A 25,168-nucleotide genomic window follows, 5' to 3' on the forward strand; every position below is an offset into this window, starting at 1 on the left:
TCATTTAACTTAGAATCCTACTGGGCTACTCACCCTGAAGCTTGCAGTATGCATGGAACTTTTACAACCCACCGGAAATTAAGTGCTAGTTGATTGACAGCATTACAGCTCTCTTAGAAGAGTCTATACCACCTCTCCCCCAGCTCTCTAATTTGATCAGCTCCTAGAGTGTGCTTAGCTGGAGATGGACAGCCCCTGGCAGTCCCAGAGCCTGAAGAAAGTAGGCCTGGTAACCTGGTTTGTATTGCTGTGGTTAAGACCTTGTCCTGGACACTAAGTGTTGGCTGGGCAGGCTTTCAGAACAAAAGGCAAAGTGCCTCTTGTGGAGACTTGTAAGACCCTCCTGGGGAAAGCATGATTTGAAGGCCCATGGCACCCACTGAGTCTCCTAGGTCTTCTCCAGGACCAGCCCTGTCCTTGCTGGGGAAGTTTCCTTGGTACCTTTTCGTGTTGGGGGTAAAGCCTGAAAAACACTAAGTACAGGCAGTCTCATTAGCCTATTGAAAAGCAATAATACTCCACTGTTTGTGGAAGAATGCTTTGCAATTGAAGCAAGCAGAGGAGAAATTATTAGGGAGCTAAGTTATTAGATCTGTTCCATGGAACTTTTTTTTTTTTTTTAAAAACCAAACTCATTTTCCTGAGAGAAAATTTAATGCAATCTCTCCCTCCTTTAAAGCCACCTGATGCCACCATGTTCTGCCTGTAGCAGCAAGCTGATGCCCAAAACAGGAGGACATCACGGTGATAGGCCACAGAGAACATGGCTGGGGCATGTGCCAGGCAGGACAATGCAGGGAAGCCAAAAACAGTGGGAGAAAACACAATAAAGTGAGACCCACTCAGATGGTAAACACAGCAGCAGAGCTACCAAACACTTCCCTTCTGGGAGCGGTGAGGAAAGCAGCCAGGGAGGTCGGGAGATGGATGGAAACAGCTGGGGATGCGGGAAGCCTGGGGCACTAACTGGCGTTGTTATTGACTTGGTAAGTCTAAGAGCTACCATTTACTGGGTGCTTGCTATGTGCCAAGGTTGGGGTCTACTGGAGAAGAGGATTGATAAGATTTGGCAAAATCCTACTCCATCCAGTCTGCCCAGCTGCTGCAACTACTAGTAATAACAGTAACTGCTGCAGTTTAATGAGTGCTTACTGTGTCCTAGGCATTCACACGAATAAACTCAATCCTCACAAAGTAGATATCATTCCCATTTTATAGATAAAGAAACTGAGGCTCAGTGAAGTGAAGAATCTTGTGGCAGATACATAAGTCACTAATTAAATACTGCTGATAATTAGCATCACAAGAACTTTCAATTCACTGAGTTAACAAGGTCCTCATTGCACAACGGTGGAAAAAGGAAAGTGATTTTTATGATTAGGGAACAGTTGTTATGAGCTTTTTAAACAAACACACTGTTCATATTCAACTGTTACCTGTGTTACTCATATTACTAAATCATTTATTTTGACTGAATAAATGGAATTGCTTTAGAGAGACACTTAATGTAACCCATTCTTTAAATTCACAGAGATTTTTGTAATGCTCTCAATATTTCTTTTTCGTGGGTGTGGGAGAGCTGGGGACAGGAGGGAAGGTGGGGTGTTAAAAGGCAAACATAGAAAAGATTCTTCATAAAAAAAAGAAAACACGTCTAGAAATGATTGCTCCATAAACAAAACATGAGTGCACACAGCAATTTCATGTTCTTGTTCCACCCACTCGGTTGTTCTTAATGATTCAAGAACAGAACTGCCTGGGCAGATTTACAGGCTCTGCGTTCCTGACATCTGTGCCGAAACAAGGCTATATGTGTTACAGAGTGCTTGCTTCTTCCCAGGGGGAGAAAACACAAACACCTTGATTTGATTTTTACCTTTGCCATGGTTTAAATTAAAATAGATGTGGTTATTCTCCAATATGCATCTGTGGGCTGTTAGGGTATAGGAGTGGTGCCAGGGAAGAGGACACGGTAGCCTTGCAGTTTGGGGGTGGAAGAGATGTGAGGATCATACAATGAAACGCCAGCAATCCTGTCTGCATTGGGCTCTCCCTGCTGTCAGAAAGCTGAGCTTCAGCATAAGTCTTTTGCTGGAAACCCCTGGGTTGTTTGGAACTGCTTTTCAGCAAATTTCTCCCCTGGCTCAGAGTGCCAATCGGTGGTCAGTGGAGGGCACAGCCATGCTAAGGGCAGGCGTGTGGCCGAAAGTTCCAGGCCCAGGGCCAGTGCCCCTTGACTTGGGCTTTCCAAGTTTCTCAGTTGTGCTTTTGGGAATGTCATACCCTCTCCAGTTCCCTTTCTTTTAAGGAGGAGATTTGCCTTCCATTAGATACTTTTCACTGATTGATAACTTCCTCCTAGCTTTTTTTTTTTCTTTATAGGTTTTGTTTCCTAGGCTACAGACCTGTCCATTTCTTGGAAGAAGACCCCAGTCCTCCTCCCCAAGTTAGCCATTTTGGAATCACTTGGCAGGCCGTGCCTAGGCACTAGTGGACACACGCTGGTACCTTTGCTACCTGGTAATACGTGGCTAATCCTCTGATTTAGAACATCATTTCACCTCTGAGACTCAGAATGGGGAAGTAACTTATTCAAGGTAACTGAGCTTGTCAGTAGGAAGATCTAGGATCCAGACCCAGGTTAGTCAGGTACAGCCTATGTACTCGTCACCCTCTTCAGAAGGTAGATCTTAGGACCATGACTTTCAGTTTCTATGGAGCAGAAACTAAAGAAATGCCAAATCTCCACCATCTGAGAATCTGAGGAGAAAGGGGAAGCAAGTAAAATTATGTATTTGGCACTTCGAAGTGATCTGATTTTTAAATTTAATGCCAATGCTAAAAGGTTGGCTGGTATTTTAGTGGGATACCCAACTCCTTTCTTTGGTCTTCAAGCTTTATACAGATTCCTTATCTTTGATGGCTGTTTTCATACCAGGATCCACCTGACAGCTCTAGTCTGACTGTCCTACAGCCTTAACTAATAGTTACTACTCCTGGGGAAAGGAGACTGAAGAGGGAAGAACAAGAGAGAGAGAAAGGGAAGGGGGCTGGGGAAATGGAGAGATTTGTAGATTATAATTTTTATTATAACCAGCTAACTTTATACAAACATACACTAGGCTCAAAACTCTAATGCTTTACATCATGCTAAATTAATTTTTGGGCTATATCAGTGACTGCCGATCCAGTTTTACTACTTTTACAAAATGTATTTCCTATATAGACTTCCAGGTATTTACATATTTTCTTTAAGCTTTTTCAGTACATACCATCTTATTTAATCATTGCAATCATCCTGTTAAACTGAAAATTTTATCTTGTGACTAAGAGAGGTTAAGGAACTAGCCATAGCTCATAAATCTAGTGCAGGGTTGGAATCTGGACATCCTGACCTTCAATGGCTAGCACAGCACCCTATGTTTTTGTTTTTTTGAGACAGGGTCTCATTCTGTCATCCAGGCTGCAGTGCAATGGCACGATCTTGGCTCACTGCAGCCTCAACCTCCTGGGCTCAGGTGATCCTCCCACCTTAGCCTCCCAAGTAGCTGGGACTACAGGTGTGCAATCACGCCCGACTAATTTTTGTATTTTTTCTAAGAGACGGGGGTTTCATCATGTTGCCCAGGCTGGTCTCGAACTGCTGGACTCAAGTGATCCGCTGGTCTTGGCCTCCGAAAGTGCTGGGATTACAGGTGTGAGCCACCACACCCAGCCCACCCCTTGTTTTGATACTGAATAGATTCAGGTAGCTTTTCTATAGACAAAAAGTTCTACTACCTCAAAAGAAAATGATCCGTTGACATTAGCCTCCTTAAGACCCAGGTGTATGGTTCTTAGTCTTTTCCACTTGATCAGTAATTTCCACGGCTGTCTGGGCACTGATGTAAGTAACTACCCAGAGTGGTTGCTCATTTCTCCCAGCAATGTGTGGAGGTGATATATTTGTTCTTATTCATTTGTTCATTCATTCATTCTTTTCTCCAATAGCCCTAGGAAGAAGACCCACTATAGTGTTAACTGTAATGGGCAGAATGGCCCTTGAGTCACCCTTCCTGTGGCCTAACACTTGGACACTGTCACTTAAGAGGCCCCTCACATCTACGCAGGGGGTGATTAAAGAACATTCTAAATTACCTGGTAATTTGGGGGTGTAAGTACATGAAAGCATTTTTAAAATTCTAATTTGTATGTTTTTGGTGGACTTTGTGTAATTTCTTTCTTTCTTTTTTTTTTCGGGACGGAGTTTTGTTCTTGTCACCCAGGCTGGAGTGCAGTGGCATGATCTGAGCTCACTGCAACCTCTGCCTCTTGGGTTCAAGCAATTCTCCTGACTCAGCCTCCCCTGTAGCTGAGATTACAGACGCATGCCACCACGCCCAGCTAATTTTTGTATTTGTAGTAGAGATGGGGTTTCACCATGTTTGTAAGGCTGGTCTCAAACTCCTGATGTCAGGTGAGCCACCTGCCTTGGCCTCCCAAAGTGCTGGGATTACAGGTGTGAGCCACCGTGCCCAGCTGACTTTGTATTTCTGTGTGTGTATGTGGGCTTACAGAACTCATGTATGCTCCCTGTGAAATATTTCAACACTGCAGATGTATGTGAGGTAGAGAGTGGGAATCCTCAATGATGAGAAACCACCACCCGTCCCCCAAACTGGAGGCCACTGCTAATCCTTTCATTCTATGCATAAGACACCACTGTGTGTACTGTAATTTTACAGATGATGTCAATGTAAAATAGCATGAATCTGGTTCTGGATCTCAACTTTTTTCTATGCATAATTAAGTGTATTTAAAATGATTTAAAATAAATTATGAGTCATACCTCAGCCTTTCTTAACCAGTGAGATGAAATGTGATGTGTCAAAATTGAGTTAAATCCATATTCTCTGCGGATGTGCTTTTGACTTGCACATAAGGAAAAGCAGGCAGGCAAAAGTGAGGCAGTTTCACACCCTGTATTGACATTCAACAACGAGAAGGTCAGAGTAAGGAGTTGATGTCAATATGTTCATCCCGTACCGCAATAAAGCTGTCCCGGCAACTGCAATCCCAGCTGCCATTTCCCCTCCTTTGGGTGAGAAATGAGCCATTCAGACCCTCAGCTCTTTAGCTATGAAAACACCATGCTTTAAGAAAGATTTGGTTTTCAATATCAATATAATCTAGGTTTCAGGCTTGGAAGATAAAATTTCCACACCAGATAGGGCTTTATTTGACAAAAACAGTAAGAGATGACAGCTGATATTTCTGCCACATGAAAATTACCGAATAATTGCATGGCAGGTGTCATCATTCTGAATATCATAAAGTGAGTTTGGCACTCCATTTTGCTTTCCAGTATTTTACTGGGGATGCTTTTCTTGGGGTTATCACTAGCAGTTTTAAATGTTGGGAAAATGTAAAGAGAGAGTAGACATAAACAACAATGGAAAAGGTAACACTTCACTATAACATTGCACTATGTATATTCCATTTTCCCTCAGGGGAACTACCCTAGAATGGGCAAAATCCTTCAGAAATGGGAACCCACAATGACCTCAGCTCCTACAGGCCTACATGTTTTTTAACTCTGCCAGACCCACTGTCAATTTTTTAAAAGTCAGCTTGGAAAAAATGAGAGAATTTAAAAAATTAACAACTATTTCACAGTTGGTTCCTATCTCTACTCGGTATTACCCAATTTAAATTTTATGTTGGTTTTCCATCCATTCCCCAAGCGCTTTCACAGAGCGGCCTGCCAGAGGCCATTAGCACACACCCCTCACAAATGGAGAAGCAGCGGCATTCAGATTCACCAGGAGCTGGACTGGCATTTGCACTCACTCAGTTCACTTGGTGATTGGCAAGCTTCTCTGTACTCTGAGTCGTGGTCACTTCCCTTCAGAATAGAATGTGGGGAACAACCTGAAGGGATCGTGATAAAAAAAGATTGTCTTTGATGTTGGGTGGGATATGCAAATACGAATGAGAATAGGGTGCCTTAGTACTGTCAGAGTGTGCTGTGTTTTATTTGGGAAATGAGACAAAATCTTCCCATGATCAGCCATTCCATGTGACATCCCAACCCACACTCTGCTACTGACATTTTATCTCCCACTGAACAGCCTGGCTGTTGTAACATTTTCAGGATTCTTAATTTATGTCTTGCAGGATCTAAAATCAGATGGCAGGAACTTTAAGAAAATAACCAGTGTTGACAGGCACCTTATAAAAGAAGCTGGTACACCTTAGTGCTGCTAAAAGTTAGAGAATATTCTTTAGTTTCTTCTTCCAAAATATGTCCAGAAGTCAGTGGGGTGGAGACAGTAGCTGTCCGAAATCATTTAATTTCTCTTTTCAATCTAAACTCTATGAAAGGCTTTTTCTTTCACTCAGTATTTGCTAGCGCCTGGGACTCAAGAAGGCTAATGTCAATGGATCATTTTCTTTTGAGGTAGTTGAACTTTTTGTCTGTAGAAAAATCTTCCTGAATCTATTCAGTATCAAAACATGGGGTGGGCCTGGCACGGTGGCTTATGTCTGTAATCCCAGCATTTTGGGAGCCTGAGTTCGGCAGATCACTTGAGCCCAGGAGTTTGAGACCAGCCTGGGAAACATGGTGAAACCCCATCTCTACTAAAAATACAAAAAATTAGCCAGGCGTGGTGGCACGCATCTGTGGTTCCAGCTACCCGGGAGACTGAGGTAGGAGAATCACCTGCGCCTGGGAAGTCAAGGCTGCAATGAGCCGAGATCACACCACTGGGTACTCCAGCCTGGGTGACAGAGTGAGACCCTGTTTCAAAAAGAATTAAAAAAAAAAAAAAAAAAAAAAGGAACTCACTAGTCCCAAACCACTTATCCTTGGAGAAATATGGACATAAACCCAAATTGCATGTTCTTTCCATTATATCACAATGTCTCTTTGTAAAAGTGGCAACTTTGGGCTGGCTTACATGAATTCGCTGAAACCTTTACAACATATTGGCGGTGCTGAATGCTTGGGGCTCTTGAACTTAGGCCTGCAACCAGGATGCTGGTGTACACCCTCACCCTGGAGTGCTCAGCCTTGATCCTCCTCTTTTCAGAATGGCTTCATATCTATTTATTTGTAACATAGTGCTTAAGAGTAGGAAGTCTTCAGCCAAATGCCTAGCTCTGCCACTCATCCCTGACGTGAGCAAGCTACTTAGCTTCTCCAGGAGTCATTTTCCTGTATTGTAAAATGGAGATGATAATAGCACTTACCTTATAGGATTGTTGTGAAGATTAAATGAGTTTAGGAAAATGCTATATATAGGTTAGTATCATCCATCAATTTGCAACATGATTTCATAAGTGCATCTAGAATATGCTTGTGTAAACCTATGGTTAGATGATGAAGCTAAGAAAAGCCTGAGTCCATCCCTGGAGAGTAAGAAACTAGTATACTCCTTTTACACAGTACCTTGCACACAGCACAGGCTTAACAGACATATTTAAATTGAACTGAAGCGAATACTACCAGAACTGAAAGTGGTAGTTCCAGATCTTTCAGGCTCAAGGTCCAGATTTTACAAGTGTTTCTGATCACCCTCCCCCTACCTCATTTATCGCAAAGAGCAGAGGCCAGGCAAAGGATGAATAACCAATGACCTTAAAACTCAGGTGAGAGTAAAAACCAGTTCTGAGAAACTGTGTGACATTTACATCCTGGTGCCTGAGCTTTAGATCACTCTGCATGTGTATTTCCTCTGCACAAAGCCCAGGAGGCTACTTTTATATTATTGGGGCAAATCTCCCAACAGCCTTCGGTACTAAACAGCCTTCAGCAGGTGCTTCCAAATTTTCTTATTTGCTTCAACTCCCAGGTTGCCAGGGGAAGCTTGGACGACAAGTCTATACTCCTGGGCAGGCTGAGCAACAGCAGGTGGTTGCTTTTGGATAAGAGCTGCTCTAGGTCGAAAGGAAATAAATGAGACTACGATCAATTAAAGTTCGGTAAAGGAAGAGACGCCTTCACCCCGACGACCAGACGGTGGCCCCGCAGCACAGACTCTCTCGGATCGTGGAATTCCCACCCGGCCTCGATGTAGCCCCGCCCCTGCCCAGACCACGCCCACCAATCACTCGCTTCTCCCCCGCAATCCTCCCAGGCCCCTCCTAGAGCCTGCCCCTCCTAGAGCATGCCCCACCTGACTGCGACACTGCCGGGCTTAGTCCGCAGGGCTTAGTTCGCGGGGCGCTTGCGCATTTCTTGAGTTGTCGTGGCACTGCCCAAATCTGAATGGGGGAAAGAGGGAACTTCATATTTCCTACAGACTCCGCCACAGCGGCTTTTCGTGCTCTCTTAGAGCTGGTTTTGCCTTTCGTGGTCCTGAGAACCCTGGCTTTTGGTTCCCCAATGCGGCTTAAGTGTGCAGGTTTTAAGTTAGGCGATCTTCGGGCAGCCCTAGTCACAGCACCGGGTCCTTGCGCTGAGTCTTGGGACCACAGCCGGGAAGGCGGGGTCCTTCTCTGGGGCGGTCGCTTTGGCAGCGGATGCGGGAAGCCGGACTCTGGGCGTCATGTACTACAAATTTAGTGGCTTCACGCAGAAGTTGGCAGGAGCATGGGCTTCGGAGGCCTATAGCCCTCAGGTACGAGTGGCGCGTAGCCAGCTCGGACATGAGGAGTGGCGGCCTTAGCCTCGGCGACAGGCGGTCGCGGCGTTGGAGCCAGGGGAGGCTTCTGCCCGCGGTCGAGTTCGTCTCTGTTCTCCTTGCACCTCCCGGGGCCTCTCCACACCAACGTACGGTGGTCACTGAGGCTTCTCTTTGTGTACCTGCTCACCTGGCGGGGCTGGCCTGGCGTGGAAGTTTGGTCTGGCTCACTGCAGGGGTCAAGGAGACCCCCGGGGTCACTTGTCTAAAAGGGATGGTTTGTGGGGGTCCCCAGTGTGACCCGAGTCAGAGGTTCGGCCTTCTCCCTCTCTTTGAAGACATCTGGCTTTCGGCCTCCCTGTCGTTTCTTTGTCATCTGCCACAGCCCCATAGGCAGCCTCACTTGAGCTCGAGATTAGAGAGCGCGGGGATAAAGGCTTTTAGAGAAACCATGGTGCAGGGGGTTGGGGGGGCTATGATCTGGATTGGGAAATTTAACAGGTTACTTAACACGTCCAGGGAGGGAAGTTGCATGCAGCGAGGTTACACTTTCCCGATTGTAAAATATTTGACAGATGCTCGTTGTTTGGGTTGTCTGAAAAGTATTCCATTTCACGCAGATTCTACCAATTGGAGTTTGAGTCTCCAGCATGTGTTGGGGGTAAACATGAGGGGTTTTAGAGCCCCAGACGTGCCTTTTCAAATCATAGCGTTTTCCGCTTTAATTGTGTGACCTTGGTCAAGTTACTTAATTTATTGTGAGCTCAGTTTCATCCAGGGCGGCGTTAGTACACATTAAATGAGGTGTGTCAAGTGACTAGCAGTTTGGGCAGGTGGTTGGTTCTGGATAAGTGTTAACTGTTCACCAGAAGCTGTCTGAGATAGTATATTCCCTCCTAATCCTCTAGAGAAGTGTGGGAAGTGTCGGTGAGATGTGCAGTTAGACTGCAGTAGTGAGGGGCCCAGATGAGGTTGCTTCATTTCCTTTTTCTGTGGGACACTGCAACTTGCCCAAGAGGCAGATGTCTAAGAAAGATTTCAGGTCTGGTACCGTGGCTCACGCCTGTAAATCACAGCACTTTGGGAGGCCGAGGCCAAGGGTCGCTTGAGCCCAGGAGTTGGAGATCAGCCTGGGGCAACAAAGTGAGACCTTGTCTCTAAAAACAAAAGCAGATGATTCAAATCTCAGATAAGAAAGGCAAGTTTTGTTTTGTTTTTTTTTTTTTTGCGGGTGTTAGTGGGGGAGTTGCGGTGGGAACGGGAAGGAAGAGTTTAGGGTTTATAAATGTTGAGCTTGTGATATGTCATGCTTGGTAGCAGCTAGATTTTTGAATATGGAGTTTAATAAACTTGGGTGTCTTCAGCCCATAGGTGGTAATTTGTAGGGAAGAAAGGTTGGATCATAGTTATAGAAACATGAAGGGAGGGTGGAGAAGGAGAATGTGTTTAAAGAATAGTCTGGATGAGAAGGGAAACCAGTGTGGTGTCACTGAAACCAAATTGGTAATGACTTGTAAGGAAGGAATAGTCAGCAGTGTTGCATTTCTTTTACAGATTATGTGAGAAAATGGCCATTTCTATCATCTGCTTCTATGAAATGTATTCTCCAGTGTATGGATATTAAATGTTACAGTTTGATGAGTTTGGACAAACCCATGCACTGTATAACCACACCTCCCTCAGTATGCAAGATGTTACATCATCCCAGGAAGTTCCCTTGTACCCTCTGTCAATCCCTGCCACCTTCCTATTCTGACTTTTATCATCATAAATAGATAGTTTTACCTTTTTTTGAACTTCATGTAAATGGAACCAGCTCTGACCCAGGCTGGAGTGCAATGGCACAGTCACAGTTCACTGTAGACTTTCACTCCTGAGCTCAAGTAATCGTCCTGCTTTTGCCTCTGAAAATGCTAGAATTACAGATGTGAGCCACCGTGTCTGGCTGCTCAAAAAATATTTTTGAGGTTAGTCCGTGTTGTACGTATCAGTAGTTAATTCCTTTTATCCTCTTACTCTTCTGTGGGATTTCATTTTATAAATATATCACAGTTTATTCTGTTGGTGGTAGTAGATGTTCTTTTATTTATTTTTTTAAAATATTTTTTGAGACAGGCTCTTGCTGTGTTGCACAGTCTGATCTCGAACTCCCGGGCTCAGGCAGTCCTCTCACCTCAGCCCCCTGAGTGGCTGGGGTTACAGATGTGTACCAGCACACCTGGTTTATGTTCTTTTAATATATCTTCAGCATAATCTAGGTTTTGTTGCTTAGTAAGAAAAAAGTTAATTTTTCGATTAAAAACTGGCATATTGTAATAAAATGGGCACTCAGCAGAGATTACCTTGAGATGAGTTTGATATAGGGCTTTCAGATTTCTAGTACCTCTCCTCTTGAATCGTGTTTCTCTTGAGAATTTGAACTTCTTAGTTACTTAAAGATTTCTTAAACTATGTTGAAAAGAAGTGATACTGTGTAGGCTTTATATGAATTGTAAATTTCTGAGTGATTGTGACAGGTGCCCTCCCAACTAGGTGCTCTGACTTTGGTAATTAGGAGTACTTCAGCTTTTTCCTTTCCTGGAAACATATGATGAAGATGTTTGTAACTTGTTATAGTAAGTAAAGTGAATAATTTACCGTGCATTAAATAACATAATATGGAAAAGGTGGTTCTGTAACAATCGCACAGGTAGAGATTTGTAAGTTAGCTTGACAGCAAGCAGTTGGTGGGATGGCATTTTCCATTGGTTGAAAAGCGTCTTCCTTATCTTTCTCTGAATTGCGTCAAAAATAAATTGAGGCCAATAAGCACATGAAGATGTTTAACATCTTCAGTTATTAGAGAAGAGCAAATCACAGCCACAATGAGGTACCATTTGATATCCACCAGAATGCCTAGAATCAAAAAGACAGACAATAACAAGTATTGGTGAGGATGTAGAGAAATGAAACATGTTACATTTGTGGTGGAAATGGTAAAATGACGCAGCCACTTTGGAAAACAGTTTGGCAGTTTGTTAAAAAGGAAACGTAATTTTACTGTGTGATCTAGGAATTCCTCTCCCAGTTAAGATGGCAGAATGGTATTCTAGGTAAAGGGAACTGTGAGAGTGAAGGAAGGGAGGGGGTCTGGAGGAGAAGCATTGAGTAGGTAAGTTTGACTGTGGAGGATGGAGGTAAATCATGAAGGGCCTAGGATGTAAGGACTTAATTTTGTGAGGCACGAATAGGAAGTTGCAGAGCAACTTGATGCAGAGTTGTGGTAGTTTGTCCTTTCAGATGAGACAGATGTTGGGGATGAGGAGGGAGGGCTTCAGCATGATTGGTGAATTGGTGCTTTTCACAGTGACAGGGAGTTCCTGAATGGGCTTATGAGTGAATTTTGGACATGATGAGTGTGAGGTGTCAGAAGGACATGGAGGTAGGTGATGATGTCTAGCTTACCGTTAGAAATAAATAGAGGTCAGGTGCGGTGGCTCACACTGGTAATCCCAGTGTTTTGGGAGGCCAGGGCAGGAGAATTGCTTGAGGCTAGGAGTTTGAGACCAGCCTGGGCAGCAGAGTGAGACCCCATCTCTACAAAAAAAATAAGAAAAATTAGCTGGGTATGGTGACACATACTTGTAGTCCTAGCTACTCAGGAGGCTGAGGCGGAAGAATCACTTGAGCTCAGGAGTTTGAGGCTGCAGTGAGCTGTGATCAATGCATTGCACTCCAACGTGTGCGACAGTGTGAGATCCTATCTATAAATGAAACAAAACAAAAAGCCAAATGAATTGAGTCATTGCGGATTGAAACTGGTTTCCAGTCCTAAATCACAGTGGAAAGGTTCATACATTTCTATCATTTAAAAATTAAAATTATGGGGAGTAATCCTCTTTTCTCTCCACCCTCTTCCCCAAACCTAAGAGGTAGAAGAAAAGGAAAATGTTACAACCAACTTTTAGAGGGAAAATCATGTTTACTTTTCTCTTTAAAAATTTGGAGCAATTGAAATAAACTAGGAAGAACTTAATTACTAAACGTGGTTAAGGTTGAATGGCTCGTAATTAATTTTGGAGATGGGGCTTATTTAAGCAGCTAAGAGATTCAGTATTAAAAAGTAAAGTATGTGATTTTTCTTGATCTATGGTCCACTTATTTTTAATTTTATTTTGAGACAGGGTCTCTGTCGCCCAGGCTGGAGTACAGTGGCATGATCACAGCTCACTACAGCCTCGACCACCTGGGCTCAAGTCATCTTCCCACCTCAGACTCCTAAGTAGCTGGGACCACGGGTGTGCACCACTATACCTGGCTAATTTTTTGATATTTTGTAGAAACAAGGTCTCACTACGTTGCCCAGGCTGATCTCGAACTCCTGAGTCAAGTGATTCTCCCATCTCAGCCTCCCAAAGTAGTGGGACCACAGGCATGAGCCATAACACCCAGCCTGTCCACTTTTTATAAGAACAGCTTTCAGTTGTTTTCTTATTGCTATAGGAATTGTGGATGCCCTGCCATCAAATGCCAATTAATCAGACTTTGTTTCTGAGATACTCAAACCTACATTGTGAAGCTATAGCCTTCTTTAGTTTATTTGAACATTCTGCCTATATTTACTGAATGCGCTTTCTCTGCCAGTTGCTTTTCTAAGTCTTGGAATATAGGAGCAGTGAACAAGATGTGCCAAAATCCTGTGCTCGTGGAGCTTCCATTATAGTGGGGGGAGACACAGTAAGCAAAGTAAAACATAGTATGTTAGGTGGTGATAAGTGCTGTGGAGAAAAATAAAGAGGGTAAGTTGTTAGTAGGGCAAGGGGGAGGACATGCAGTTTTTAAAAGGGTGGTCAGAAAGATCTCTCTGAGAAGGTGACTTATGGGGCTGGGTAAAGACCTGAAGAAGGTGAGGGTATAAGCCTGGCAGCATTCTAGGCAGAGGGAACATGGCTGTGCCTGGGAGGTTTCAGGATAGCTCCTGAGCCAGGATCACGCCACTGCACTCCAGCCTGGGTGACAAAGCAAGAGCCTAGCTCAAAAAGGAAAAAAAGCAGAATGGGCCGGGTGTGGTGGCTCATGCCTGTAATCCCAGCACCTTGGGAGGCCAAGGTTGGTGGATCACCTGAGGTCAGGAGTTCGAGACCAGCCTGGCCAACATGGCGAAACCCAGTCTCTACGAAAAATACAAAAATTAGCTGGGCGTGGTGGCGCGCACCCGTAATCCCAGCTACTCAGGAGGCTGAGACAGGAGAATGGCTTGAACCTGAGAGGCAGAGGTTGCAGTGAGCTGAGATTGTGCCACTGCACTCCAGCCAGGGCAACAGAGTGAGACTCCATCTCAAAAAAAAAAAAAAAAAAAAAAGCAGAATGTAAGATTTTACACTGTGACTGTTAAGTTATTAAACCTGAATAAACATTGGAGGAAAAGTTACAATTTATAACAATTAATGGGATAAGATAATGAGGTTATAGGTAACTTCAGTTCTATAAACTTTTACAATATTATAAAGGGAAATACGGAATTAATTTAAAATTAAGATGGTTGATATTCCTGTTTTCAGATGATACTGTTCAAAAACTTTGCTGTAGTTTTGAATCACTGCATGCTTGGACAAACAAATACAATCCCTTAAAAAATACTCTCACATTAGTCCTGCCGAAACATGAATTTACTTTCAAGCCATTTTTGGAGATCCTTGGTAGAAAGAGTTTTTACATTTTTGCATTCAAGAATAAATTTTTGCATTTCAAGGAGAAAATATGGTGAGCTCACAGAATGATATAAAGGAGTATCTAACATTCTCCATCCAGTTCAAACCACGATCCTTGTTAGCCTTTTGATCTTGATAGTAGAGCCCCTGTTTGCCTCTCTGACTCCTCTGAGTCTCTGTTTTGAGTGTGTTGTATTTCTAAATGTAGGCCAACATCTTACTGACCAAACTTTCTCTTTAAATGGGCTGTTGTTTTTAAGCAATAGTTGATGGGAGGGTGGGGTGTGAGTTGTGGAATACTTAAAAGCCGGGGCTCTGGACTTGAGAAAGGCCTGAATTTGAAAACTTGACTCGCTTTTCACTATTTGATCTGAGGCAAGTTATTCTCTCTCCATTGTTTTCCTCTGAAAAATGGGAATAGTAATATCTTCATAGGGTTGCTGTCAGAATTAAGTGAGGTAATGCATGTGAAATGTTTAACATGATACTGACACTTCACAAGGGTTAAATAGATATTAGCTGCTGTTGGTTTATAACATTAATATCCATGGTGGCTGAGACTGTGGCAATGTTATTCATTGTGTATTTCTAGTGTAGAGCAAGTGATCGGTAATAAATGTTGAATGAATGAATACATTACAGAAAACAGGCCATGGTTCATTCCCATTTACTGTACTGTGTCAGAAGAAATAGAAGCCAAGTTTACTTTAATGCTTTTTTTCTTGACGTGTTCATCTAGTGCTTGCCTGGTGGGAGTAGCATTGAGGTTTTCAATATCTAATCTTTATAATATGCCCTGTCAATTATAGGTAAATTTAGATTTCTTTGAGACAAGAATCAGCGGACTGATGACTGTATTTGGGCAAGAGGTTTCCTTCTTTGTCTGTAAAAGGAAAAGGCTGGGTTTGACTTACGCTTTCTGACTTTAAATTTTTATTTTTCTTAATTAGAATTGAATATACAAGGATGATTTTTATTGGCTTATAACTCTTAGCTCCTTATTTTAATTTACAGGTTATTTTGGATTACTCTATATATTTGTCACTGTAGGTTTACTCCTTTCAGATAAAAAACCAGAGCTCCCCCCCCCCACCTTTTTTTAAAGCAGCTTTATTGAGATATAATTGGCACAGCATACAAGTTGCCCATTTAAAGGGTACAATTTAGGGGTTTTTAGTGTATTCACAGAGAGATGCAACTACCACCACAGTTAATTTTAGAGCGTTTTTTAAATCACCTCAAATGGATACCTGTGTACCTTTTACCTGTTACCTCCCTATCCCCCAAGCCGCCACCTGAAGCAACCATTAACCTACCTTCTGTGTCTGTGGTTCCCTCTTCTAGACTTTCCTATGAATGGCATCATACAGTATGTGGTCTTTGGGACTGGTTTCTTTGACTCAGCATAATGTTTTAGAGGCTTATCCATGTTGTAGCATGTGTCAGTACTTCCTACCCCTTCACCTTGTTTAAATTTTTACTATATGTGTTTTCAATTTATGCATTTATTTATGCTGAAAAGTTCATTTCAAAAAATTTTTTGTTTTGATTTTGTTTTCTGGTCCTGGAAGGCAAGTATTGTTTGTTTGTTTAGTTTTGTTTTAAACCAGTAAGGCTGTTCCACATTGAATATTTCTTTATTGTGTGTCTGGAAAAGTTTCTGAAGTCTGCTCTGGGGTTAGACATTCCATGTTACTAGATTAGCTCATTTGGAAGAAAAAAAGGGCAGACGGATCCCTCATGAAAGCTAATGACAAGTTCATAACAGATTATAAATGTTTTACTGGTTGCTAAGAAGATAGACACACTAGGTATTTCTGGAAGCTCAGATTGGGCCTTTGTTGGCGTCCCCCCAATCCTCACCCGCCCCCTGCAATCGTAATGGCAAGGGGTTCTTGACAGGGTTTGCTCTGGGAAGGTTGCAGAGACTTTCTGTCTTGTGGTTGAATGGCTGCCTCCACTATTCCAGACAGCCTCCTCAGACATACTTTCAACTTGCCATTTTCCTTTTTTTCTCTACAGGGATTAAAGCCTGTGGTTTCCACAGAAGCACCACCTATCATATTTGCCACACCAACTAAACTGACCTCCGATTCCACAGTGTATGATTATGCTGGGAAAAACAAAGTTCCAGAGCTACAAAAGTTTTTCCAGGTGAGGGAAGATACTCTACAACAGAGAAGCCTGTGAAATAAATAGGCTTAAAAAATCCCTTATGAAACTAAATGTTAATCTAGTTTACTACCCAACCTCATTCTTTTTCTTTAAGTAGTATTCTCTTGATTTTAGTTCATTCTTTTTCTTTAAGTAGTATTCTCTTGATTTTAGTTTGAGCCATAAACGAATAGAACTTTATATAGGTAGATACTGATAAAAGAGGGGAGGGTGATTAATTTCCTCATTAGTATTTAAGGGTGTGAGGGTTTTGAAATGGCATGAATAGCCCTTGATCATTTACTGCATGGAAGAAGCAATAGCCTCTATAACTGAATAGCCTGTATAACTGAATGACCCAATATATATATTTGACTTTGTGATACATGTAGTGACTTGGCAGTGGGTTTTTTTCTCATTGTTTTTTGCTTGCTTGATATTAAAATTCACTGAGCTATTGCTGAAAGTAGAGGAGGTGCTTATGGCTTTACACATCAATAGAGAATCCAGAATCGGAATTGAAAATGTTTTTAAGTTAATCTACCTGCAGATTATTGAGAAATTAGTGACCTGACCAAATCTTAGGTGCCATGAGAGTGGCAGTGCTTGCTACTGCTGTTGCTGTAAGGTAGCTTCCCCTCCTCAAAAGTAGTCCAGATCCAGACCCATCTTGAGGATAGAGCACTTTTGTTTTGATCAGTTTAATCTCTTTTTATCTGATAAGTAAGGTTTGAGAGAGCATTTAGAATCTCAAGGTGCAGTGGGGAGGGATTTTGGACACTGCAAAATATGAGTTAAACAGGCCAGATGTGGTGGCTCACTTCTGCAGCCCCAACACTTTGGGAGGCCAAGGTAGGAGGATTGCGTGATCAGCCTGGGCAGCATAATGAGACCCTGCCTCTACAAAAAAACTTAGCTGAGTGTGTAGGCACACGTCTGTAGCCCCAGCTACTCCAGAGGCCAAGGCGGGAGGATCACTTTAGCCCAGGATTTTGAGGCTGCAGTGAGCTATGACTGAGCCACTGCATTCCAGCCTGGGTAACAGAGTGAGACCCAGTCTCTAAAATGATGATGAAGATGATGATTTAAATATCTCATGGAATTTGATTATTAAATGGGTTTAACAGTGTGACGGAAAGAAGGCAGTCGAATGCCAAATGGACGTGAACCTATTAATTGACATGATGTACTCCAGCCCCATCCACTTATGATCAGAAGCCAAACTAAATGGAGAACGTTTCTCGTGCCAGCACCTCTTTTGATCTTTTTTAAGACAGAGCCTTACTCTGTCACCCAGGCTGGAGTGTAGTGGCATACTCATGGCACACTCATGACCCACTGCATCCTTGACCTCTTGGGCTCAAGCGATCCTCTCACCTCAGCTTCCCTAATAGCTGGGACTACGGGTGCATACCACCACACCTGGCTAATTTTAGTTATTCTGTAGAAACAGGGTTTTGCCATGTTGCCCAGGCTGGTCTTGAACTCCTGGGCTCAAGCCATCTGCCTGTGTCGGCCTCCCAAAGTGCTGGGATTACAGGTGTGAGCCACTGCGCCCAGCCTCTCCTGCCTGCACTTCTTTTAGCTACTGATTACCTTTGCCTTTTAAAAAATGCACCAATGCTCCAGTTAAGCAATATGTGATAAATGTCTTAGACATTTGGAATCTTTTGCATGCATGCTCCCTGAGGCAGCATTTTGGAGAATGACTTTGGATTTACAAGCTTTAGCTACATTTATAGGAACATCTACTAGCATTCCATGGATTAGGGCTTTTCCCACTGTCATGTGTTGATGAATTACTTACAGAGTAGACAAATTTGTTTTTTTTTAAGAGTAAAATTGTAAAATATTTTTCTTCTCAACCATGCCCTTGTTAATTCTTGCTTTCAAGAAAGCTGATGGTGTGCCCGTCTACCTGAAACGAGGCCTGCCTGACCAAATGCTTTACCGGACCACCATGGCGCTGACTGTGGGAGGGACCATCTACTGCCTGATCGCCCTCTACATGGCTTCGCAGCCTAAAAACAAATGAGTTAGGCTGCAGAGGACTGGTTTGTTTTTTGGCATAAACCCTTTGAATTTCCTTTTTCATTGTTAAATTAAAATTTTTTTTTTACTTGGATGGCTTAACATTTTTGCAAGAAAAATAGGAAGATATGAAGACAATGTTTTGGTTTGTTTATGAAATGCATATGGCTTGTCAGAGCTCATTCAACAGTTAAAGCCATTGTTTAAAGAAATGGTGCTTTGCTCTGTGTTTGTGCTCCTGATTTCCCTGGAGGTTCTGGATGAAGGCTGAACACAGGCTTGTTAATGTCAGTCTGTGCTGAGGACCTCAGGGACTTGAGGTTGCATTTTTGAGCATGGGGTGCAGAAGCCTTTCTGGATTTGGATGTGGCTATGGAAAGAACACAGAAGCCAAGGTCATGTGCATGAAATGAGGAGTTTGAGTTAGTCACCTCGGGGGTTTTTTCCATTTTGCAGTAAAATGTTAAATTAATGTAGCCTGCCTCTGTTCGTTGGGCAGATAATTTCAAAGGGTTATTTGCCTCCTCTCCTATCTTTAGTGAAATCTTATGTGTAATTGTGTGTATTTATTCCACCATGGGAACAGAGAACACCTGTTTAGTGTTGCACTTTAGACTGGTGTCTGTTTTGTGAATGCAGCTGTGCCACAAATTCTCCTTTATCTTTTAAAAATGTTAGAGCTTTCAATTTTGATTTATTTTGACTGTGGAATAAATACATGAATGAAAAATTTTAAGTTTGAAGTTCTTTGACCTTTCAGAGTAATTTCAGAACACCAGCAGCATCTTAAACCTGAATCTAATTTCTTTCTTGTTAATTAGGCACCAGATAATCTTTATAAAATGGTTCTTAAAAGTCTAGTAATAGGAGTCTTAATGGCATATTGATGATTACCACATGGTTTTTTATAAAAACCTGCCTGCCCCTTAGTGAAATGTACCTGTAACTCACAGTTCATTTAGACACTAATTTCCTTTGCTGTCATGATTGGTAGACTTCACTTACCCTATATTAACTTTGAAAAAAGGTGGAATTTTATTATATATGAAGGAGTAGTTTGTATCTTACCATAGCACAGAACAGTGACCTCTTGCTCAGGATAAGATGTGGTGATTTGAAAATACTCAATAGTAGCCTTGCAGTGATATCTCTCTCTCTCTTTCTCTCTCTCTCTGCAAATCTGTATTTTATTCTCTGGTATTTCCCCCAAGTTTTTATTTTGAAAATTTTCAGACTACAGAAGGACTAAGCATAGTACAATATACACCTGTATATCCTTCACTTAGATCACCAGTTATCAATATATTGGCACTTTTGCTTTTTCTTGTTCTCTCACACAGGCACGCACAATGCATATATGCACACACATATAGATCTGTTTTTTGTTGAGTCATTTAAGATTGTTATGGAATTATGATAAGTCAGCCATAATACTTTAGCAAGTATCTTCTGAGTAAGGACATGTGTTCCTTTATAACCATAATGCAGTTGTCAGACTCAATAAAGTTAAGATTTATAACAATACTACCATCTAAGATATAGTTTACTTTCAGATTACCCCAGGTGTTCTAATAATGAGTTCTTTATAGTTGTGTTTTTAAGAAATAACAGCTTTATTGGGATATAATTTACATACTGTACAGTTCACCTCAAGTGTACAATTCATTGGTTTTTACTGTATTTGGAGTTGTACAGCCACCATGAGAATCAATTTTAGAACACTTATATCACCCTAAAAAGAAACCCCATGCCCATTAGCAATCACTTGCCTTCCCTCCCACCATCCCAACTCCCACCTCCTAGCCCAAAGCAAGCACTCATCTACTTTCAGTCTCCATGGATTTGTCTTTCCTGGACATTTCATATAAATATAATCATATGATGTGTCATGTATGTGACTGGCTTCTCTCAGTGTCATGTTTTTAAGGCTCATCCATGTTGTGGCATGAATCGATACTTTATTATCTGAATAGTATTCCATCGAATGGATATACCACATTTTGTTTATCTATGGTTGGACATTTGGGTTCTTTCCACTTTGGGGCTGTTACGAATAATGCTGCTATGAGCAATAGTGAACATATGTTTACATGGACATATGTTTTCATTTCTCTTGGGTATCTACCTAGGAGTGGAATTCCTGGGTCATATGGTAACTCTGTTTAACATTTTGAGGAACTGCGAGACTGTTTCCAACTCAGTTGTACCATTTAACATTCTCACCAGCACATGCAGTTCATTTTTGTTTTTGTTTTGGGTCCAGGATCTAGCGAAGGATCATACATTGCATTTAGTAGTTGTGACTTTTTTTTTTTTTTGAGATGGAGTCTTGCTCTGTCTCCAGGCTGGAGAGCAGTGACATGATCTCGGCTCACTGCAGTCTCCGCCTCTCGTGTTCAAGCGATTCTTTTGAGTCAACCTCCCGAGTAACTAGGACTACAGGTGCACACCACCATGCCCGGCTAATTGTTTGTAATTTTAGTAGAGATGGGGTTTCACCATGTTGGCCAGGATGGTCTCGATCTTCTGACCTTGTGATCTGCCAGCCTCAGCCTCCTAAAGTGCTGGGATTACAGGCGTGAGTCACCGTGCCCGGCATGTTGTGACTGTTTAGTCTCTTTTTATCCAGAATAGTCAGTCCCCAGTGCCCTTCCTGATAGTGACCTATTTGAAGAGTCCAGGCAAGTTGTTTTGTAGGACATTCGTTAACTTGGATTTGTCTGATTGTCTCATTGGTGGTTTCAGGTTAAACATTTTTGTCAGGAATTTTTTATAGGTGATACGGTGTCCTTGTTATGTCAGGTGGCACTTGATACCAGTTTGTCCCATTATTGGTGATTTGAAGTTGTGTCTGCCAGATTTCTCCCTTGTCAAGTTGATACCCTTTCCCGTTTGCAATTAATAAGTAGCCTGAGGGGCGATATTTGAGACTAGGAATATTGTGTCCTCAGCAGTTTGCACTTTGTTCATTGGTCATTCTTGACTGAATTATTACTAAGGTAGTTGTAAACTGATTTTTTCTGTTGTCATTCCTTCTACATTTTTGATATTTCTTCTGTGAAGATGAGCCTTTAAAGAAATTTGATGGAATTTCCTAATTTGATGTATAATAAGCATTTCTGCCATTATTGATTTCGATGTTGAAATGTGGCTTCTGTGTTCTATGAGCATCTCCTATAAGTCTTTGATCACCTCCCTACTTTGTGACAGACAAGATGGCTTCCATGCTGACCTTGTGTTTTCCTTACCTCAGTTTCCTCTGTTTATTATCAGATATATTCTATGAACATATATAGATGCATTTTCTTTTTTTCTTTTTTTTTGAGATGGAGTTTCGCTCTTGTTGCCCAGGCTGGAGTGCAATGGCACCATCTCGGCTCACCGCAGCCTCTGCTTCCCGTGTTCAAGCAGTTCTCCTGCCTCAGCCTCCCAAGTAGCTGGAATTATTGGCATGTGCCACTACACCTGGCTAATTTTGTATTTTTAGTAGAGACGGGGTTTCTCTGGGTTGGTCAGGCTGGTCTTGAACTCCTGACCTCAGGTGATCCACGTGCCTTGGCCTCCCAAAGTGTTGGGATTACAGGTGTGAGCCACCACACACGGCCAACGCATTTTCTTTTCCTGTTTTATTTTTGAATAAATGGTAGTTAGTATACCTTCCAAATCTCACTTGTAGCTTAGAGATTGTTCTGTCTCATTTTTCTATATTGGATTTTATGAATGTACCATAGTTTAGTCTCTTTTTGAAGGGTATTCAGTTTCAAATTTTTTGCTTTTATAAATATGACTTTAATGCATAATCTTTAGCTGTCATTTAACACAATGTTGGATATATTTCTAGGATCATTTCTAGACATGAGATTTAGGAGGTGAGGGGGATGTGCATTTCCAATTTCAATAGTGCTAATTACTAAAAAAAAAAAAATGGTGCTGGTTTACATTCTTATCTAGCAGTGTTGAGAGTGCCTGTTTCTTTTTACCTTTGTCTACATAAAATATTACCAAACTTTTTGATCTTTGCCAGTTCTCTAAGTGATAACATTTCTTTGTGGTTTAAATTGCTGTACTAGGCCGGGCGCCATGGCTCACGCCTATAATCCCAGCATGTTGGGAGGCTGAGGTGGCAGATCACTTCAGCTTAGGAGTTCAAGACCAGCCTGGGCAACATGGTGAAACCTTGTCTCTACAAAAATACAAAAAGGGCTTGAGCCCAGGAGGTCAAGGCTGCAGTGAGCTGAGATTGCGCCACTGCACTTCAGCCTGGGCAACAGAGGAAGAGACAATGTCTAAAGAATTAAAAAAAAAAGTACTCTGGAGATAAATGGGCAAAGTACATGAATAGATAACTCATAAAAAAAGGAAATATAACTTACCTTTAAAAAGAATAAAACTTTTTTTTAAAAAGATATTCAACATCACTAATTATAATAAAAAGCTAATTTCCTTTTTTTTTTTTTTGATACAGGGTCTCACTCTGTCACCCAGACTGGAGTGCAGTGGCTCGATATTGGCTCACTGTAGGCTTGACCTCCTGGGCTCGAGTGATCCACCTCACCCTCCTAAGTAGTGGGACAGTAGGCGCTGCTGCAGTAAGCTTTTGGGAGAGACGAGGTCTTGCTGCTGTGTTGCCCAGGCTGGTCTTGAACTCCTGGCCTCAAGCAATCCTCCTGCTGTAGCCTCCCAAAGTGTTGGGATTACAGATGTGAGCCACTTGCCTGGCCCAGAGTACTTACTGATAATGCTAAATGTATTGGTCTATTGGGCTGACTTCCTCAGGAATAGTCTCTAGTGACTCCTGTCTGAGCCAAACCTCTTCTGATTACAAGTTCCAGAAATTCATTAAATCCAGCTAATACACAAAGGGAGATTTTTCAGAACCTGAGTGAAGCTGGGCCTCACAAGGACTGCCTTCGAGTCCAAGGTACCTGTCCTTTCTGTCACTCTCTTGATTATGCAGCTGTTTAATTCTGTCTCTGCAGACCAGCTTTCTCTATTTCTCATTGGATTTGGAAGGAAATTGTTGTCCAGCTGCTGGCAACATGCTCTTAATTCCAGGAGAGAGAGAATGTTATTGTCCCATTTGGGTGAGGTGTCCCCCACTGGGCCAGTCAGCTGTTTGGTGCCAGGCTGTGGGGGCGGATGCAGGGAAGGAGTGCAGGTTGTCCTATTCTTGGATGTTAATTGATGGTGCAGAACCTTTCGCTTTATTCTCAGAGTTAGGATTATGCCTTCTAAGCACGTTACTCTGAACCCTTGCCAGGTTGGTTTGTTTACTCGGAGGAAGACCCTCCTCCCTCTCACCAGCTGGTCTCTTCTCAGTGCTGTCTGGATGAGATGCTGTTAATACAGGGTCCTTCCCTCTACTCACCTCCACCAGGCCATGCAGTTAGGCCACGGTGCTGAGTAAGTACAGTCCTACTCTTCACAATAGTGCTCTGGGTTCACATGACCCCGAGGGTATGAAGACTTCATGGGGTACCCACACAAGGATAGTTTAAGGGAATTATTTTAAGTCGTCCTCGATTATACCTCCTAAAATTAAGCTGCTGCAGAGCACACCTGGCTTAAGGGGGTCCTGTATGATATTCTTTCACTCTGAAAGGAAGGCAGACCATCAGCCATTCTTGTCCCACCAAGGGGTGTTGCCCTGGAGAGTGAAAACCATCCCTGGGGCAGTGTGGGAATAAGTGCAAATATTGGTAACATTGAGGAAGTGTGTGACTCTAATGACTGACAATTTTTTTTTGCAATTTAGAGGTTTTTAACAAAATTGAAGGAGGAGCCAACTAAGTTGTCACTTGATCATTAAAAATAATTTTGTTTTTGTTTTGAGACAGAGCTTCGCTTTTGTCACCCTGGCTGGAGTGCAATGGTACGTTCTCGGCTCACTGCAACCTCCGCCTCCGGGTTCAAGTGATTCTCCTGCCTCAGCCTCCTGAGTATCTGGGATTACAGGCATGTGCCACCAGACCTGGCTAATTTTTGTATTTTTAGTAGAGACGGGGTTTCTCCATGTTGGTCAGGCTGGTCTTGAGCTCCTGACCTCAGGTGATCTGCCCACCTCAGCCTCCCAAAGTGCTGGGATTACAGGTGTGAGCCACTGTACCTGGCCTAAAAATAATTTTGATAATAGATCACACATGACTTTCAGTTATAACTCAGGAGTTCAAAGAATTGTGATTTTGCTATCACGAAACTTCATTCCCTTCTGTTTATGAAAACAAGGTTTTTCAGTGCTTATATCTGTAAAAATAAAAATGGGAATGGAATTGACGCTGAAATTACCTTATTTTAACAGTAAGCAAGATTTAACCATGGAAACCTGAACGAGCTCCCTCCCTCTAATTGCGATGCCTTTTTTTTTTTTTTTTTTTTTTTGAGGGGAGCCTTGCTGTGTCGCCCAGGCTGGAGTGCAATGGCGCAATCTCAGCTCACTGCAAGCTCCACCTCCTGGGTTCACGCCATTCTCCTGCCTCAGCCTCCCGAGTAGCTGGGAATACAGGCGCCCGCCACCATGCCCAGCTAATTTTTTGTATTTTTAGTAGAGATGGGGTTTCACTGCCTTAGCCAGGATGGTCTCGATCTCCTGACCTCGTGATCTGCCCACCTCAGCCTCCCAAAGTGCTGGGATTACAGGCGTGAGCCACCGCGCCGGGCCTGTGATGCATTGTAAGACAGATTTTCTCA

At 42.5% G+C, this 25,168-nt stretch overlaps 1 protein-coding gene across 2 annotated transcripts; it reads left to right on the forward strand.

The window, feature by feature from the left end:
• The first annotated feature begins 8,456 nt into the window (after positions 1-8,456).
• On the forward strand, positions 8,457-20,005 carry COX7A2L (cytochrome c oxidase subunit VIIa polypeptide 2 like). Of its 2 annotated transcripts, NM_001131554.1 has the most exon segments (3): positions 8,461-8,603; positions 16,319-16,450; positions 18,345-20,005. In NM_001131554.1, a coding segment is annotated over 1 exon segment (93 nt). In that variant the 5' UTR covers positions 8,461-8,603; positions 16,319-16,450; positions 18,345-18,392; the 3' UTR covers positions 18,486-20,005.
• The last annotated feature ends 5,163 nt before the right edge of the window (positions 20,006-25,168 follow it).

Source organism: Pongo abelii, chromosome 12, assembly GCF_028885655.2.
Source record: "Pongo abelii isolate AG06213 chromosome 12, NHGRI_mPonAbe1-v2.0_pri, whole genome shotgun sequence".
NCBI lineage: Eukaryota > Metazoa > Chordata > Mammalia > Primates > Hominidae > Pongo > Pongo abelii.

What these genes read in the sequence shown, in the direction of transcription:
- COX7A2L (XM_063713214.1), top strand. Translation starts at nt 8,506, where the DNA reads ATGCGGGAAGCCGGACTCTGGGCGTCATGTACTACAAATTTAGTGGCT. An exon ending in CGGGGCCTCTCCACACCAAC is followed by an intron (nt 8,756 to 16,318) that starts GTACGGTGGTCA and finishes TTTTCTCTACAG; the next exon opens with GGATTAAAGCCTGTGGTTTC.